Source organism: Lates calcarifer, linkage group LG10 (genome assembly GCF_001640805.2).
Source record: "Lates calcarifer isolate ASB-BC8 linkage group LG10, TLL_Latcal_v3, whole genome shotgun sequence".
Taxonomy (NCBI): domain Eukaryota; kingdom Metazoa; phylum Chordata; class Actinopteri; family Centropomidae; genus Lates; species Lates calcarifer.
Window position 1 is genome coordinate 12,261,384 of NC_066842.1, and position 20,708 is coordinate 12,282,091.

Here is a 20,708-nt window from a genome sequence, read left to right on the forward strand (position 1 = left end):
CATCTGCCAAAAACTGCTGGCTCGCACACAAGTCTGCAAACATCTCCTCTTGCCTCACTGCTCTGAAAATCTTTTTTTTTTTTTCAAGAAACCACACTCTATGTGGAAACACAAACTGTTTATAGTGAGATATTTCTCTCTAAAACAAAAAAAGAGGAAGAAATGAAATAAATATTTATCTTAACTGTGGATATAACCTAATGATTTCACAACAATGGAACATTATCTTCATCCGTTTATCTGTCTTTTGTCATAATCTATTACTACTCCGTTTCAGTTAATGAAATGCATATTATCACACATAAATCAAACTAATCATACTTGCCATAGATGTTATTGCTCCTTTGCAGGAAAGGAAAAAAAAAAAAACACAAGACAGCCCGGTGCTGTCTTGAGATGAATATGAACCTGAGGTTAACCTGTTCCATACAAAGACCAGAAATCAATTAATATTTAATTTGTCTGCAAATTAAATATTGAGAAAACAGTAGGGCTTTTCATAATGTCTCTGCAAGTTCTTTATTAGATTAATTCGAGTGTTTCTCATCAAAGGTAATGTTACACCAAAGCTGCCACATCCCCTCGCCTTCCCCAGTTTTGACTGCACTTTTCTTTCAAAATGATTGATTCATGAATGGATGACTGCACAGGCCCGGTGTGCAATTCAGTGTTTCTTTCATGCTGCTAACACAATCTGGTTTGGAACATCTTTTTCTCATATATTATTTTCCATATCCCATTTGATCAGAATAGATAAGCCTAAAAATTCAAACACAGACTGTATTACTGTATTACAAGTGTAAAGTCGTATCAGGTCGATCAAGTCTACAAGATTTGCTTCTCTTTAAACCAAAAGCTTCTTGTCTAACAAGCTTGCTAACAAGTTGTCATTTGTTGTTGCTAGACCTATTAAATACAAAGCACACTTGCAGTAATTTAGCATCATTAAATTCTCAATTATGAGCTGTCACTTAGTAATGGACAGTGAGCAATTTCATTGATATTTTTTAAGTGAATAGGATCCTTGGAGCAAGTATGACACTAATTACACCATACAAAACTCTTTGAGTCAAGCAGCAGATAAACATAAGCAACATCTTGGCATGCATATCCATGTTGCTTCACACTCACACTTGACGTCTGGCAGTTTTGATGTACTTCAGTCACCCTGATATTTCACATGTTTAGACAACCTGCTCTAGTTTCATCATGTGACTGTCTAAAATTATTTAAATAACCTTAACAATCAGAAATAGGATTCCAGACTCACAACTTGCCATTTGAGTTCTAGCTCTACAAGACTCACAAAGAGAATAACACCTTTTTAATTACTGGGAAGCATAATATTCGTTTTATCTATGCTGACCTTGTGTCTTCATTCAAAGTTTAATTTGCAATCCCCTTTTTCTAAACTTTCTTTTAAATTGGTGTTGAGAGGCACACAGAGGAAGGGACTGATTTGTTACTAAACATCTAAAATCCAGCAATGATTCTTGTTAAGCTTCATTACATACAGCATATCCAGCTAGCAGACCATCGTTACACAAAGTCACACTTGCTGGCTATATCCTCTTCAGAAGAGTTAAAATGACTCTCATCCCCAGATATTCAAATCCTCATATCTAAATGGCTATCGCGAAATATCACAAATGTGAAATATAAAATTTTATCAGGGAATACCAGATAAATCAGTGATTGCATCCATTTTTCTTCATGTGGTTCAGCATTAATATGTAATTTCACTTTTTCCATTAAATACAGAGTGGTATAAATCATTTTATGGAATAGATGGTTGAACCTGGGCTGCCGTTAAGGGTCAAATAATATCCAAATGTATGACACAGGTTGTAACTACCCAGTGCTCCGCAAATCAGCTGGGCACAAAATACCCTTCTGTTCCCACTGTCACCTCCTGGTACCTTCACGCTTTGTGGATATATCTGGGAGGGAGGTGGGGTGGGGGGTTGTGGGGGTGGGGGGAGGGAGGCAGGGGAGAGCCAGAAACCAGGGGCTGAGGCCGAGGAGCCTGGATAAATTAGCCAAACCACTTAGGTGATTTCAACTAAAATTAGCAGAGCTGCCTGTGGGCTCCATCAATTCTGAACTTGCTCAAACTCTGACAAGCATGGGGGAACTTTTTCCCCCTGGCCCCGCTATCTAGGAGCCCCCCTCTGTCTGGCTCTCTCTCTCTTTCCTCCTTGCACCCTATCCTCTGACTTCCCTCCACATTTTACTACAGAGAGCTCCAATTAGGGCTCTCGACCACTTTGCATGATCAGTACATTACATGCCAAGGTATTATTTTTGCTTTATCTCTTACCTCATTAATATCAGAAGCATTAGTACTAATTCAAATTATATAATTTTTTAAATATCAACAGAGAACGCCAACTATAGACTTGACTGTTATTAAAATATGAAAGCACAAACCAGTGGTGTCAGTGGTTCGAAACGGTTCTGTGATTAATTTTCAAGGTTCACGCTCAGCATCTAGCTCCATGGTCACAGGTGCTCGTGGTGCATGTTGACACACAACAGTGTGGTAGCTGAGAAACCACATGATCTGAATAGGATGGAACACAATGAGCTGAAATTTCAAAGGGGCCCCTGTTGCAAAGTTGCAATACAAATATTAGCAACACATTAACAGAGATTTCTATTATTTTGAACATGCAGTACACGTATCGTGTCTGATACTGTAGAAAATAATTCAAATAAAACAGGAGCATAATGTAACAGTCATTTGTTAGAATTTTTGTCCTCACACATGCAAGATGAATGGACAATTTCCTTTATAATCTGATGACATATGTGCAACATTTATCTACACCTGGCTCCTTCTGGCACCGGGTTTACTCTCCTGGCCAGATTGCCATTCTACCTAAACTGACAGGTGGCCACCCTTAAATGAAAAATTTGCAACACATTTAGCATTTTGTGAGTGTCAATTGTCTCTCTGGAGGGCACCTCCAAAGGCACTGTGATATCGCATGCTGTATTCTAAAGAGAAGTTAATGTGGGGAAAACGCAAGGTTACACACACGGCACCAAAACTTTCTAAAAGCAACAGTGAATCCTGAATTCTTTGACGAACAATGGGAGTAAAAAAAATACTCTATTTAGCAACACAGAAAATCAATCCATTCAGCCTGAAACGTTACAGAGACCTCATGTTTGATTTAGGGGACCATTTCTGTACCCATATGTGTTCATGAAATCAACCACACAAATTTTAAGGCGATTTTTATTAGTGTAATTAATTGCTCACAGTAGTTCAAGCTGCAGGGTGAACAGCACTTTTCATTGCTAATCAGACAGCGACTCATCAGTGCCCAGACGGCGCGTGTGCTGAAGCAGGAGCATGAAAACCCCAAACACATGTGTGCGCACACAAATAAAAACAAAACGACAACAATTTTAAAATGATACCGCCGTGACTCACTAAGATGTTCAATCAGACATGTAAACATGCATAAAATAGTGACGGATCACATTTGCTGCTCGAGTGACTGCCCGAGCCCACAGAGCCCAGGCAGATGAAGACAAAAGACATTTATTTCATAGGAGGAAATGCATGGCTCCAACCAGCCAAGCAGACTAAATTGACCTATTCCTTAATCGCTTTTAATGAAGACAATGTGAGCCCTGAGTGCCGCTGAGACCTCAAGCACTGGCGCTGCCTGCACGCACTGCCGCAAACTGGCTGCCACACAAACAAAGCCGAGCAGCTGATTTTTAATTCTAAATTGTGAATTCCAAATCATCTCTCCCAGAGACTACCTTTCCCCCAGCAGACTTTCTCTAATTTGTTCAATTAATGGGAATAGTGTTCCAATTAAAATGTCATATCCAAATGAATTTAATTTGAGATGAAACTGCCTGTGACAACTGAGACAACTGGTTGGTGAGAGATCTCTCACAATGGAAATGAATATAGCAGTTATATTAACACCCATCCATTCATCACACTTTTTCCTATTCAGGGTCTTTTGAGGTTTTTTTAAATATTATTTTACAAAATACCTTAAGATTCTAGCTTGAAATAAACTACAATAAATGGCCATTGCCTTGAAAAACCTAACTTGATTTATTGTCATACTCTTATTACTTTGGCTCCTCCATCAGAATAAAAAATACACTAAACTGCACAGTTTACCTGCCTGCATATTTGGATCTGACTGGCTCTCGCCTCCATCCATCCTAACCTGTTTCATGATGACACTTTGTTTTGAAAGCTCCTACCAAGAGGCAGCTCAGTGATACCACTGAGGCAAAGAGGTCAGATCAAATTAAAACTATTTGATCACACCGCTGTACAACAGCACAGCCAGCTGCTTTTTTTTCCTGCCATTATGCAACTGCTAACATCTGTTACTTCTTCACAGACATTATGTGCAGCCTAATAGAGCTGTAACATTGTATGTTGGGTTAGAACAAGAGCTTAAATTTACATCAACACAAAGCTGAACAGAATGGACCAGTGAAGACCATTTCAGCATTTAATGACCAAATCAAATATCACAAGGATAAAGGTCCTAACATGCAAATTGGATGACTTTTTCAATCTCCCAGGTGAAATAACTTATTTGCTCACATGTTAAATGAATTCATTTTGCTTCAACCTCCATTTTCTACTGGGCCAGGACCGGTAAAAAATGTATGCAGACAAATGTTCTCATCTCTTTTGGGAATGTCTAGCGGAGGACATTTCTCTGGGAATATGCGAACATTCTTTATTCGGCATAACAGCTCCCCGCAAACCTATTGTTTTGAGTTGACAAGGTGCTCCACCGAAGCACGTCAGCTCTTATATCAAATTCGCCATTCTGACCTTCGCCCTAGTTTCAAGTGGGGTGGGGTGGGGGGGAAGCACGTGAAACAAAGTGGAGAGGGCTAGAGAGAGTGAAGACAAGAGAAGTTATAGGGAGGAGATTTCCAAGGACGACTCCAACTTCTTAATGGAGTCTCCAGGAGCTGGAGACCGGTACGCCCGGTCGAAGAAGACGACGACGACGGGATACAACGGCTCCCTCTGGGGTGAAAAGACAGGGCAGCGGTCAAGGGTAGAAGTAATATAAGGGACTGATAATTGGCAGCTTTATTGATCCATCACATCAAGTGTACAAGTGAAGCGTTAAAACGGCACGTCCAGGTATCATCTGTAGTGTAGATGTCTTTGTAAGAAAACATCAGCCTACTCTTCACCTTTAAGACAGCCACTGGTTTCCTCTCCTCTCATCTTTCTTTTTTGTGTATATATCTGAACTATAGAGGATTAACAGCCTGTAAAAAGTATGCAAACTGTCAAGGGGCTCGATTTCAAACACAGCTGCTTATTTTGTTATTACAGACCTCCCAGTTCTAAGCTGTGGTAAGAATACATCTTCAAGACTTGCTGCTGAAGTCCTTCTTGTGCAGTAAAACAGTACAAAACAGTAAAAATACCTTTTCTTAAATAAAAAAATGAATGACGGGGTGTCGGGGGTTTGTGTGTGTGGGGGTGTGTGTGATTGTTTCTGCTTCCTTTCATGACATCATAATGCATTTTGGCAAGCTGTTTCACAAACTGATACAGAATCAGACGATAAAGACGCTTGTCGAAATTAATGTGATGCAGCCTTCAGCATGAGTCCACATTTCAATATCTGTCGCACTTCCTATACTCACTTGTTCACTTTACACAAAACTGTGGCCACAGTGTTTGTTATCAGAGGAAGTACCAAAAAAAAAAGTAAAAAGACAAATCTGTGTTGTCTTTTGTTATTTTGAGCCTGACAAAGTGCTGAAAATGTCGCTATTGCAACACTTTCTCCATATGCCTCCAGACATCATCAAAAGACTATTTTTACTTTTTATTGGTAAATCATCAACTTTTATTTGAAAGTAAAACAAATGACAGACGTTTCAGCCCCTTGGCGCACCATCATGCGGGCAAGACAGCAAAGCCAGGCAGCCTGACGAATGCCCGGCCAAGGCAAGCTGGAGGGAAGTAAAAAGACACTCCTCCTCAAACGGGCCCGTCAGCTTTCAAAGAAGCAGCCATTAGCGAGCGCTCATCAAGCGGGGGAGCAGGGGCCCGTCCATTTCCCCCCGGTGAATCGGAGCAAACGGCAGGCCACAATGCCTTTTTACGGGGGATGGAGGGAAGGGAGGGAGGGAGGCAGGGGGACTGCAGAGATGAGCCCTGGACCCAGTGGTGTTTCCGAGCGGAGTCAAGCCGCACGTCCCAGGCACACTCAATTCCCAGCCCAACTGTCACTGCTGGCACTCAATTCAGCCCCTTCAAGCACATAATCTGCGCTCGTATGGCTGTTAAACACCACATACTCCAGTCCTTCCCTCATCCCATGCCATGGTATTGTTGTGTCTGCCGTCTTTCTATTATTGAGCCATTAAAGGATTTGGATGGAGAACCATTTCACAGCATATGGTATCTTGATCAGCGACAAGACAACTTAAGGACAATAGATTCCTTGCACATTTAGAAACTGATCTTTTTCCGTGCCAGAGGTATTTCAGAAAATATGACTAATTGTATGCCTATAGTCTGCTTTGGAAGGTGGTATAACCACCACAGTCATCTGCTTCATGCAGCGGGGAGGTATGTGCAGCACTATCACCGAGAGCAGGTGAGAGAGCTGACTGAGATTCTTGCAAGTTGGAGGGAGAGTCATTGCATTAATCTCAGCGAACACAGTGGGGTCTAAGGTGGCACGGTGCCACGCCGGAGATTCCCACTTACAGCCATCTTTCCCGATGACAGAGCGATAATGTCACATGGGTCCAGGTGAGCGAAAAATGGCAGCCTGCTTGATGCTCAGCCGGCTGCTTTAATTGGCTAAAACAAAGTAATTTGAGAGCGGTATGGGGGGCACAAGGGGGTAAATGATGGGACAGAAGGTCAGTGCTTCTCTTTTACTCTGCTGTGTGCCATCCACCAACACTCCCAGCATGTGCTGCAGTTAATATTGAGATCTATTATACACTAGCCTTTCACCATCTGCTTCACACACCGAGAACCTGTGCTGCACACCTTGTTATTGAATAAAAAAAGAAAATTTGTTTTTGCCGCGCTGTACGTCTGTCTGAGGATGCAGCAGCATACTTTGATGCATGGGGGATCATAAGACACTCAGATGTTACTGATGGTTGGTAAATTATAACAAATGATGTAACAGCATCAAAAGAGCTTTTAAAGTGCAAAGAGCAGAGTATGTTTTTAAATGCCCTCTGTATCCATATGGTGCAGTCAGAGCAAGCAACAATCAAGCGTGATGCCAGTATGAAAGAATTCTTTTTATTCTACACTTCAAATTACATTTGAGCTTGATCTTTTGATTGCATTCGATTGAATTCTTTTAACCAAGTAATTGTTTAGTCTATAAGTTTTAGAAAATAGTGTGAAAAGACCCTTGCAATTTTCCCAGTTGCACTTTTATCTGACCAACAAGTCAATGATCCAAAAAAAAAAAACAGACAAAACAGCAACTCCTTCCATTTGAGAGGCAAGAGAAACAGTTTGTTTCTTCTTGATAAAAGACTAAAATGATTAACTGGTCATCAAATGTTTTTGATTAATTTTCTATCAACTCACTAATCTCTTAATCACTGGGTAGAAGGAAATCTTGGGAACATCAGTTTGAAAACTCAAAATATGAAGCATGTGCTGCTTATAAATACTAACTAGCTGCTTGAAAAAACAAGAGCTATCTTTCAAACCCCTCTGCACAGTGTTTAATCAAGTACAAACATTTTGAACTACAAGTATAGAAGTGACACAAACAACAGGTCATAACAAAAGGTGCTGTGCTGCAGACATTTTTCCAATACACTGTATGACCATGTTCACAGACAGCATTTCATTAACACGTGTGTGTCTGTGTATTATGTGTGCATTGGGGCATTTCCATGTATGTCTCTTGGCCACGCTTTCAACCGTGTGTGTGCACCAAGTGCGTCGAGATACATGATGCACCTGTGTTAAACAAATGACCCCCCACGCCTGTGTGGGTTTCTCCCCCAGGTGTGGCTGATGCATGGATCATGTGGTGCGGAGCGCTCGGGGCCACGTTGGCTCAATCGTCCTGGGATCATCTCTGAATGTGGCCCCCCGAATTTGCATTGAGTGAAGGAACGGTTCACCTCCTCGGCGCAGCCTTTCGTACGCGTCTGAGGGGCAGGGGAGGAGCGCGCTAGACCAACCCCCCTGCAGGCAGAATCAGGTGTTATCTGTCTGACTGGGGACACCGCCATCAATCTCTCCTGTCCACTTTCCTTTGCCCAGAATCAAATCAGCGCAGGGTAATACATCTGTGCTGACGACATGCAGACAAGATAAGCAATAGAGTGTGCCAAAATTTTGCCATGTTTGCCCGATGTGTGGAAAGAGAAGCGATAATGTATTTATCACTGTGTGCAACTGGTTAAAGCTTTCAACTATCAAAAGATACTGTGATAAAATGAGATGCTGCAGTTTTTTTCTCTTAATTCCTCAAGTTTTGCTTTCTCATCAGTGCTCCAATGCTTAGTAGCAGCCAGAGCAGCAACAATCCAGGTGCAAAACAGCTTTTATGCACCGAAACAAAATGTACAATACAAATGTCATTCTCATTAAAGTAACCAATAAACAGAGAAAAAAAAATCATGTCCAAGCTCAATGTTCTTTCTTTTAGATTTACTGCAAGCTTTGACACTGAACACAGCTGATACTGACCGACTCAAACACTGGGTCACATTAAGAAAAACAAAAAAAGAAAAAAAAACAACCCTCGGTGTAATCGGTTCAGCTTGTTCTGAACCTCTTGCACACATTACCTGTGTTCCTCCTCAATGTTCAATTTTATGCCCAATTTTAGTTTCCATTTACATGCTCCCGCTTTTCATATCGACAGAAAACAAAATATTTCCTGACAATACACAAGATTTACTGAGCCCTTGAAGGCCCAGTGACTGAAAATGCATCAAGAGACACTCAATGTGTCTCTTTATATTTGCATTTGGTCTGGAAGATTTAACAAAAGACTATCAGACGCCAGGTTTTCTTCACTGTAAACTGTCCAGAAAAAAAACCCTTACTTCACTTTTCAGAACTCAAGCTTTTTCTATAATTAATCTGTAATGATACAAATAGAAAAAGTCTTTTATCTCCCCGTATTTGGACAACTTTCTTCTGACATCAATCACGAGTCTGTTTCACTTCCCTGGCTCATTCAAAATTTAGCAGTTGCGCTTTTAACTGATTCAAGCAAGACAAAATAACATCGCTTGTCTTTGCTGCTCTTTTCACTGGGTACCTGTTAGATGAAGAATTGATCTGAAGATTTCAACGATTACCTTTTACAAGCACGGCGTGGTCTGACCCCCACACCCCGAGCTACGCTGCAGACCTTAAAGCCCCCCTGTGAGCTAGCCTGCAGCCTCAGATTCTCCCTCTGGCTGGTGCAAACGTTTCTGCTCTTGAGATTTAAAGATGACCATGCTATTGCCATTTAAGGCTCTAAACACAGGGACAAGGTCTTAGGAAGGCAAAATTAGTATCATCTGTTAAATCACTTTAAAATAATTTTGATCTCCCAGGTTTTAGAAAATGTCTTCTGTCTGCATGTTGCTCTACAGTTTAAAATAAAATCTCCAAAGTCAAAATAACAAGTGCACTTTCTTGTAATTAATCTGCACGACAAGGCTTATTTTGCCTTGGGCCAGTAGGCGGCAGGGAGTTTCAAAAGCGACACAGCGCAGGGAGAATCCAAGTCGACCCAGAGACACAGAAGAGAGCAGGAGGGGAAGACGGAGGTGAAAAACCTCTGTTGACACCTGGTCTGTATGATAATGCGATCTGTGTATGATGGCTCGGAGTTTGAAAGGCACTTTGTCCAATTAGAAGTATGCAGCAAATTTCCACCTGCCCCTGACAGAGATGAAGTGGCTCTTTCAGAAGACACTGTGGCACTGAGCCAGCAAAGAGAGCCCAAACACCGCAAGTGGAGCAAGCAGAAATTAATGAGCATCACAAGCCACACTTGTTTAACACAAGATGACATCGAATGAATATTCCCTCAGTTAAACTGTTTCTGTACTATATTTCAATTACACAAACTAACTCACCACCCTGAAAATGGCTGAATAAAAACATTGAACATCCAACAAAAAGAGATAAAAGTAGTTTTTTTTTTTTTAAACTCCAGTTTTCTACCAGTAACACAACTTGAAAGCAACAGAAATCACTGTTATAATAAAAGCTCAAGGTCTTGATAAGTTCATGGTGCAGTGTATAGGGAACGTCTGCACAAATGCCACTATCAACATCAACCAAGGGCCTTCATCTTCCTATTTCTGTATGTCTATTTCTGTCTGTCACATAAAAATAGGCTTTTAACAACCCAGCATGGCGTTAATTATTGCCTCTTAAGCACTGCATTAGTAAAATAAAGCTGCAAATATTGATTGATCAGGCAGATGATATTTGTCAGTGAGTGAGAGCGGGATTCGTGTATCATACATGGTGAAGAGTGACTCTGTCTTTCAATCACTGTCAGAAAGCAGCACAGCAGCACTGCTGCATTGATTGAGCCCCATCGTGCCACACTCTTAGTACGCCTCCTAAAGCAATCAATCCACAGACGCACGCGAGAACCAAATATTCATTAGTGACTTATTCATACTCAAAAGCTGCTTCTCTGAAAGTAACAAAAGAGCAGAATTGTCTTTGACAGGCACATTACAATGATTCTGTGACATACTGTGTGAGGCATGAACATATTGCGATCGTCTTCTATTATGTTATGTGTGAAGAGTTGTGTTCGTTATTGTTGTCTGCCACGTGAGGGAATCTGCATGAAGATTATAGTGTTAGAATCACCAGAACAGACAGAATGTTACAATATGAAACAAACACAAATGGCCTCTTTGATTTTACACATATTCTACACTCAGATTTGGTTAGTATGACACAAAAGGTGAATAAAAATATGTTTGGACAGCACAGTGACTGGTACGAGATGTCTCAGTGAGATCGAGCTAATAGTTTCACACAGAGTGAGTCAACATGATTAATACTTATGGGTATTGTTTAACTACTCCAGCCCATTGGCCCTCTGTAACTGGCAAAAAAAGAGAGAGAGAGATAGGCTGCGATGTTAATAATTAGTTGCTTCTGCACTCAAAAAAAAAAAAAAAAAAAGAAAATTCTGTCCAACCTCACCAGATTTTAATCAAAGGCTGAAAATAGTAGCTGATTGTAATCGGCACTCAGAAGTCACCAGGGGTGTTTGAAGAGCCCGTCAAGCCTGAGAGTGGAGCTAATTCGATTAAGTGGCGGCAGTACCTGGAGGGGACGGATCTGTATCTCGCCCTTTTTTATTTATGAGATTAAGTTGCGCTTGTTATTCCAATATAAATAATCAAGCCAACAGAAATGACACTGATTTTCAAGTTGTTTTATCTCCCATGTCTCCAAAAGTTTTTTGTTTATCTCAGGTGACAAATAAACTTTGTTAAGTGATACAAAAATAATGGTGGAGGACGCAGTACGCTTGCTTTTGCCTTCCTCAATATTGTTACCTCATGTGACGTGCGAAAACACTGCTCCTGCAACTCTGTTTTTTTATGTTAATTTATAAAATGGATTTGAGAGATGGATTTGTGCAAATGAAAAACACTGACTTCTCATACAGCGAAATAATGATACAAAGAGTAAAAACACACACACTTCTCCAGACTAATGCATTTAAAGAAGACCAATACTTTCCACCTTCTCTAGTCTAGACTATTCTAGTTAAATCTAAGACATCCTGAGAATACATAGAGCAGACATTGTTAAATTATAATTTCATTTCTCTAACTAAAAGAAGAAATCACATGGATTCTTCTGCCTTGGTACTTTCTTTCATCTGTACAATATGCAACAGATATTGCCATGTTCATCTTAGAGTGATGTCATATCCCACCACTCAACAGAGTCCTTAAAACAGAGCTGCCATGAGGGCCATTTAGCCTACGGAAAGAAAGATAAATACTGGTTAAGAGGCTCTTGAGGTGTGCTGTTTGAATAACATACTTTAGATTTTACAACGTTACCTCTTCCTGTGCACAATTCACATAACTTCTGAGAGAACCTCTGCGACCGGGAGACCATCCCAGTTTTTCTCTCAAGTGCTTGAACACATGTCAGCGCTCTGCAGTCTGCATGAAGCAGCGTGGGCTCTGTGATGGGAAAAATATACATATATTTTCTCCAAATGCGCAGCCATTCAACTGCTTTAGGTTCATATGACTTGACACACATGACATGAAGCAGCATGAACGTATATGTGTCCAATGTGATTTTGTTCAAAGGCAAAGGAGATGATGGTTTGAAAGATACTGCCGGTCAAAGTTCCCGACTGAGTGCTTGGATTTTCAGTGAGAGGGGCTTACCTACCTGCTCGAGAGCTTTGCGCCCTCCTCACTGGGGGGAGATGTGAAAGGCTTGGCCCTGGATGTGACATAAAAATTCCTCTGAGTGATCCTTCAGACCCCTCTCACCACCTCTCTCCCTCTAGGCCTCTTCTAAGGGGCCCATTTCATATCAGAGAGGCGCAGAGCAGCACGGAGCCAAGCGGCACCAGTACTTAGGTCACAGTGTACCACATTAAATTTAGACTCCTTTAACGCCCTCCAATAATGCATCTGGAGTATTTCCGGTCATTACTATTCAGACTTTTCTATCTAAGATACAAACTTCTGTAAATGGGCCATAGATCTGAGCTATCATTCACCACTGGAGATTTCACATCAAATCTGGTGTCTGTCACCAGCTAAAACTTCCTCGCCAGCCCCAGTTAAGCCACTGGTGATTCAAACTCCAAAATAAACTGTCCCGCAAGACAAAAACTTTCATATTTGGTCTAAGTTAAGTTTGACATTTCAAAACTTTTTAAAATTAATATAGCCTATTAGTGCTCGCAGTGCATTGCCTGCAATACACATCCAATAAATCTAAAAAAACAAATTAATATAGCCACACTAGAACATTTTAGTTCAGGTATTAGTTTTTTCAAATCCTTTCACTTTTTGTTCTGCATTATCAGTGTGAATCCATGGCTATGTAACTAATAGTTTTATAATATGCCAGCACCAATTAACAACTTGTATAACCATTGTACAGTCCTGCCCTGATTGAAAGCACATGGACTCAAATCACTTGAACCTTAGTAAATCTGCATCACATTAAGGTGCCACAGAATATAAAGGAGGAAAACACAACTGCACAAGCTTCATATAAATACATATACATTTCCGCCTGGTTGACTTTGAAACTACTGGCCCAGATGTCAAGGCTTATAGAGAGAATCAGGGGTCAAGTGCGAACTTCGGCAATGGTATGCCTGCCAACAGCTAGCAACGTCCTGTCAGTGTGTAAATTTTCACTGGCAAGGGGAGGACCAACAGTGCATCTACAGAGCAGCTTCCTACAATAAAATCCACAGGAGTCCTTTCATGCAGCTTTCCCTCACACCAAATGCAGCATTCCACTCTATACTATCACAGGCTATTGCACGATTTGCAAACACTTTAACATTACAGATAGGGAAAATTTAATGCTCTACTGATGATGATAAAAAACATATCTACATCTTTAAACCCAGCTAGCGCACCCTAGAGGCTGCACTGCAGCACCAAACTCAATCCAAAGTGGTTAGAATTGCCTGACCAAGAAAGCAACAGTCGCCTTTCAGCCTGGCACTCTGGCCAGTGGAGCTCAAAACATTCAGATGTCTCCTATTTAAACATAAAAAGTACCAAAAATATTTAGTTTACAAGGTCTCATAAAATGCCTTCGTGAGTGTATCTTTTTTATTTTTTTGCAACGTTTGACATGTTTCCTCACAAAGCAGGATGTCAGGGCTAGATTTAAAATAAGGAGGGCCTTCATTTAAATATATTATTATGATGGGTTTACAAGTAAATCTGAGCAATTTATATGACAACCAAAACATTTTAGGGAACAGCAAACAAAGTTTCTGTAAAGACAATCAAACATCATGTTTGGACAGAATTTTTTTCTGCATACACACAAAGCTGCACAAGCAAAAAAAAAAAAAAAAACTCAAACTTGGATCATGATATAAAAATATCCAAAAATGCATAACCCTATTTTTCACATACAACAATAAATAGTCAAGCAATCCACAGAGGGAAACTAGGTAAGAAAAAAAGACTTCACCATTTCAATGACCTAAAAAGTCATTTGCATCATCTTACAAACAAGCAGGACAATGTAATCCAGAATAGTATTTCATCATTTGATGGATTTTACTTATTTTGAACTGACAGCCAGAAAGACACTGCCTCGCACCTGACATGACAAAATCTCAATCAGTGTTCATTTAATCACTAATCCTGAAGTTATGTTGACATTCACAGGTTCCTCCTTAGATAAGCATAGTGCCGCTCAAATGTAATTTGACCTTTGAGGCTCATAAGAACAGAAGACCTTTTTTTCCATAGGTAGTGGTGCCAAAGTCTAAACTCAGAGCAGATGTCACCGTCTATGTAGCAGCTCAGTGTACAGCTGAAGAAATACTGTTTATCTTTTTTCAGTTAAACTGATACTTTGTACTGTTGTGCAGAGGAGAACTTAATGATCGAATACTGGCTTCCTGTTGACATTTAACAATGTTAACTGTCTGACAGGTACCAATAAAAGAGTTGAGAATATTATCACTACACCCACATTTAAGAATTGAAAATGCAGGGGGACTGAAACTCAATATTATGTTATAGGCAGCCAGGCAGAAAAAAAAGAGACACCTAATGGAGTTCCCCTCCCGGATCTGTCCGAGCTGAAGGCTCAGCTATAAGCCTATACCTGTATCCTCGTGCTCTCCAGCGGGCAGGGAGCCCTAATTCATTGAACTTGAGAATGCCACAGCCTCAATAATGTTGCTGTCCACTCGAGTTGGCATGCAAGCCCCCGTGCCAACTCCCGGGCTTTCCGAGATTTTGTGTAAAACCTTTTTTTAAAAGCCTCCTGCGTTCCCCTGCACCTCATCCGTCTTGTGTCAACAACAACTAAATAAATGCTGCCACTCTAGCCGAGAGCTCTCATTTCGCCACCCAAAAATAAAACTGCTGGATGAAAGTCTGGTTACGTGTTCATTAAGAGAAGACTGAATATTTTTATACTCTGCCTTTTTAGTTTGGATCAGCGACTAAAAGTGCAGTGTCAGGTGAGATCTGTTTTCTACTATGAAATCAACACTTAAAACTGCCTTTTTTTTCTTTCTATCTTAAAATGGTAACAAAGATGCATGATGGGACAATCTACAATACCACGGGATGTCGGGACATAATAAGTTGAAAGCTGGTATTTAGTATGAAAAGATCACTGCAATATTTTCCACTGTGGGACAACACATTGCACCTCACCTGGTGACAACTTTCACAATTTTAAAAGCAACATAATGTTATTTGTCCTTTACAGGTAGCCATCAGTTCCACCTCTTTCTCCCTAATGAAGAAAAATAACATGCAGGTGACTCATTGTCACTGTGAATGACTATATCAAGCATTTGTACAGCATATCAAGACAAGCATAGTGTCACTCAGTACTATGACACTCGCATACACACACAAACACACACTCAGTTTTGACACTCAAACAGAGTCATGTTAACAGAGGATCCAGGACACCGGTGCTCTTATCAGATCTGCCGGCTTCAGAGCTTCTCTGTGCAACTGTGAGGTTTCAATCCTCTGCAGAGACCATCACCTTACATAACCGAGCCATTAATATTGATTGTTTCCAAATTTGCGAACTGAAGGGATCTTGCAATATGAAAATAACACCCTTTCTTCTTTCCAGTAATGATATCCACAGCCCTCCAAGGCCCGTTCCCTGACCCACTCAAGTCTTACAGCAGAGTTTCTGCTGAAGTAAGTCTTTTCTACTTAAAAGGTATTAGCACTCAGGGTTAAAACAGTAAACGCTCTGCATGCAGGATAAGAAATGTGCATCCTCAGAAAGTCTAATACAGCTGGTGTAAGGAGGGAAACTGCGCTTGAGCAAGCGTCTGCCGCCTTTCAGATGCCGGTCGGCCTGAGAAATCCAAGTCTGAGCAGAGAACTGTAATCCTAAACAATGTCTTGCATGTCGGTAACAGCACTGTGAACCATAAACCTTTTTTTTATTGTTCTATTTTTTGAGCAACCTATTGCAATAAACCAACTGCAGTTACTTCTTAATGGAACACTTGTACTTTTACATGAACGCTTTATTGCGTAAAGCAATTAAGTCATCGTCTCTTTATGAAAGCAAAATTTTCTTCTGCTCTGCTGTGCTGCGAATGCTCAGAATATTTCCTTATTACATTTACAAATAATCTGCTTTATGAGGCCATAGTTAAGTTTATTTTAAAGCAAATGTAGGCCAACTGTTGCAGTGTTATAATGCCCTTGTGAACACACTCTAATGTTTTAGAGTCTATAGATTAGACAGCAGACCACAATAGCCTGCCGTTGCTGTATGTGACTGTACACACAGCTCCAGGTGACAACTTAATAATTCTTAAAGATAAGATAAAAAATGAGTTGCCTGTTGTTACCACAGTCTTTTGAGAACTGAGCAGGCGTCTGCCTCTGTGAACGAATACACTGAGATTTGAACTAGAACTAGAACGAGATAATTATTTGATTCAGGAATTTAATCGGAAATAAGTTTTTAAAAAGTTCTTAAAACTTTTCCTCAAGCCTTCTCCTACTATTACTCTCTAACAATCATTCTTAATCTTAACAAAAAAAAAAATAAGAGGTCAAAATAAAGTTTCACTGTGAGGAAACTCCTTTAAAGCTGCAGAGGTTGTCCCACTGACTGAACATGTTTTTTTTTTTTTTTTTTCAGCCATTCAGCATTACATAACAGACCAAAGGCGTTCTTTTTCCTGTCTTTCTCTTTCCCAGACGCACTTTAATCCTGTGCATAAAAGGGTGGGGTGAATATGGGTCAGCAGGTTAGGAGTGTCTCAAAGTCAGACTTGTGAAGAAAAAAAAAGAAAAAGAAATCAATCCACGAAGCCTCCCCCAACTACCTGTCTTTGCCCCGCGATTACATAAGTGCTCAGACTGTGCCAGCCCACAAAGTCACACAGTTTACCCTTCAGTGGTGTATGAATACTCGCTGAAGGAAGTGCAATGATTATTTTTGTTGTTGTTTTTTCGCTTTTAACTGAACAAACCGTGTTGATCATGGGGAGCGGAGCTGAGGGTGAAACTCTTGTATAAAGTGGAAAGATCTGCGATGGTGATTTCTGCTCTCAGTTGCGCGCCTGTTTATGGCTAAACCTGTTACATAACCAGCTTACATTCCACATTCACCATATCACACTCTAAATATACCCTTGCGCGCAGAGAAGAGTGCGCGCACACACACAGAAATGAGACACAAGCGCATAAAATAAACCCGATGCAATGAATTAATTGTCACATCTGCACCGGTTCGTCTCACTGTCATGTGTACGACAACTCTGCTTGTCAAGAATCAGCCGAGAAATCACTATTTCTTTGAACTTGGGATGAGCCCGGTTAGCCTGTACTGGAGACAGCCGAGAGGGGGTGTGGTTAAATACTGTCTGTACTGTACAACATGGACGGGACGTGGTGGATAAAATCGTGCAAAATGAACTAGTGCCTCAGCAAGCAATGCAAGACATGCAGACTTTTGACGGGCTAATTGACAGCACTGTTGTGTGTGTGTGTGTGTGTGTGTGTGTATGTGTGTGTGGAGATAGAGAGAGAGAGAGGAGGGGAGACTGTGTAGTTTTTTATTGTCTGATCGTGTGAAAGGTTTAGTCGCTGTGCATGCAGCGCCTTCGTTGCTTGCAACAGTGTTTTGAGAGCTGGCGCTAAACAAATTCCAGCTGCTGGGGCGTCTTTTTTAGCACACAGGAATAGCCTAAATCTGTTAGCTGGAGAGATGTGGGGGGGGGGGGGGGAAACACATCCAGCCAGACGGCGCTGTGTGTGCTGTATCAGGAATAGTGGAAGACATGCCCCCCCTCGCCTCCTCCCTCTACAAAAGGAAGAATGGGACTGATCGATAAACTAGTCCACCAGTTTCCAAAAGTTCACTTTTTTCCTGCCACTTTGACAATATCGCCTTTAAAGCGGGCAGGTTGGCCTGTTTTGGCACGAGGAGAAAACGCTCCAGTTGGTCGTTTTTTTTCAAGTTGCTGGGTAATTGATTTATCTCGCAGTCAGAGTAAATGTGACATCTGTGACCGTATCACCCCCCCTATGATTTGAGCTGTCAGTGGAGCCTGAACACCAGCAACACACACCATGGCACTAATTACAACCGAACGGCTACATAAATACAATTTTTAAAAAAAGCCGCGGTGGTACAAAATAAAAAGCCGTGTCACTGTGGTTGGGTGAATTTAGACAGTGTGTGGTTATTTATGGGGACGCGATTTAATTCATTTTGAAGTTTGATTCCAAAAAAATCCCCACGATCGGTCTTCATTTCTCACACAGTCAATAAAGGAAAAAGCGAAACACGGTCCCGCTTACCTCTGTTGGTGCTTGAGCAGGTCTGCCTTCGAACCGGGGCTGGATGGTCCGCTTTCCGGAGCGTCTCCAGGTTTACCGGGGTTTCCCTGACCGGGGTAGCCGGCTCCGAGGCGCTGTTGCCCGGGTCGCTCGCTGGATCTGGAGGGGACTCCATGTTGAATTTTCAGATTTACTGTTTTAACTACCGCTAATACTTGAAACTAATTCTATTGCGATCTGTGAGCTCTCGACACTATACGCCTCGCTATCTAATTTAGACTAGAAGTAAGAAATGAGAAATGCGAGTGTGTCTAGGGGTGGGTGTGTAGGTCTGATTGTCCACTAGCAGCGCTAGTGAGAGCTCCAGTCATGCAAACTGAAAAGGGAGAGGTTGTCAATAGCCGAAGAATAGATGTAGGCCTGAAAGTAATCCATGCTGATCGACCCTGCGCGGTTTTACATGGAAATGGCAATATTTTATTACTGCCTGACCTTGTTCAACAGTTTTCTACATGAGTGTATTATCTTAGGTACAAATTGGACAAATTGTGACGATACCACCTATAGGCTGCTGCTGAATTTTAAACTGAAAACTGGCCAGAATGGTCAAAATACATCATCATGACATGCAATTGCATCAGTGCATGATCCAAACCACTTTATTAGGCCATTAAACTAACAGTAATGAGTTAATATGAAAACAGTGGTTCATAGGGTTAATTTTTTTTTTTTCTTTAATCACAAATCTCTCCCAGCTAAATGTGGCCACTTTCATCCTCATCAGCATGTTTCTCGTCGCATATCATGTGCGCACAGTATTTATAGTCAGAAGCTGCGGAGGTGCAGGAATTATTTATTGCAAATTCCTTCACTGTGGATGCCCCTTCCTGTCTGCAGCGTACAGCAGTCTGTGGGGCTGCTCAAGACCGTAAAACAACTTTCATTTCACAAGGGTAGTCAGAGCGCCCTTCATTATTATTTTCATCATCACCACCACCATTATCATCATCATCATCATCATCATCCTGTGGGAGGAGCGGAATGCATATCTGAGTAGTCTGCTCGGGCTGATGAAAAGGACTCTCCCCTTTCCTCACAGAGTAACCTGTGTGTGTGTGTGTGTGTGTGTGTGTGTGTGTGTCTTCGCTCTGCCTGATAAAAGTGAATATTGACAGCAGTTTGAGAGAGAGAACCGCTCTAAGATACGGTGCCGTGTCACAGCTGGCATCAAACGTCACTCTGGCAACCGGCATCCGTGCACCGCTTGTTGCGCAGCAATTACAAACACCATGCTTCCTGCATGTGATCAGCGGGCAAGCTGCGAGGCGGAACCCCGCCTCTTCAAAGTGGTGCACGTGGACTTTGACATGGTCCTGCCCTCTCCAGACTGCTGATAGACAAGACAGTCATGGAAAACAAAATCACTCTGCCAAAAGTGATCATATTATAGAAGCGGGGTTGTATCTCTTTAAACACATGTACTGTGTATTTTAATATTCATTACACTGCGCCAGGTCGCTCTCAAACATTAGCATTACCTTCATGAAAATCAACATCATGTGTTTTATTGCATAACTGTGGTTAACCTCTTGACCATTAAATCTGATCGAAACCAGAATGCCTGCCATTAAACATACACACATTTCACTCCACTGAATATGTTCTGAAATAGAGAACGTATACACCACATTTTTCCAGTGGCTTCTTTCAAAGTTCACTTACTTGGACCTAATAAGGATTGAAAGGTTGCATATTATTATTCATTTTCTCAATACAGAATCATTGAATAGTATTAATGACGAAAAATTCCAAAACATGGATCTGAACAACACTATTTAGCTGCAATCACATGTAACGGCTGTGGTACATGAATGCAATATTGTAGACTACCATGGACTGACTGATGCCTCCCAGCATGCTCTTCTGTATTTGTATTATTTATTTGTATTGTATTTTTGTATTGTATTTCATATTTTTGTGTGCTCTTTGATGTCTTCTGTTTGTTGGTGCTGGGTGCCCATGTATGTTTTCAGGTCTGGCTTTGTGGAGTCCAAGTCAAATTTCCCCTTAGGGACAATAACGTATAAACCTGTCTATCTAAAGCGTCAGAGCTGAAAGTTATCTACTTTAAGTGGAGTGCTTCTTCTTTCACAGAAGTTAATCCCATGCAGTGTAACTAAAGG

The 20,708-nt window shown here is 41.1% G+C and overlaps 1 protein-coding gene across 1 annotated transcript in view; it reads right to left on the reverse strand.

The window, feature by feature from the left end:
• The window catches only part of roraa (RAR-related orphan receptor A, paralog a), a 177,455-nt gene extending 158,574 nt beyond the window's left edge, over positions 1-18,881 (reverse strand). Inside the window, exon 1 of the mRNA XM_018680516.1 lies at positions 18,547-18,881. Coding sequence (XP_018536032.1) covers positions 18,547-18,700 — 154 coding nt within the window. The 5' untranslated portion in view covers positions 18,701-18,881. The remainder of the gene's footprint in view (positions 1-18,546) is intronic.
• Between the last annotated feature and the right edge of the window lie 1,827 nt (positions 18,882-20,708).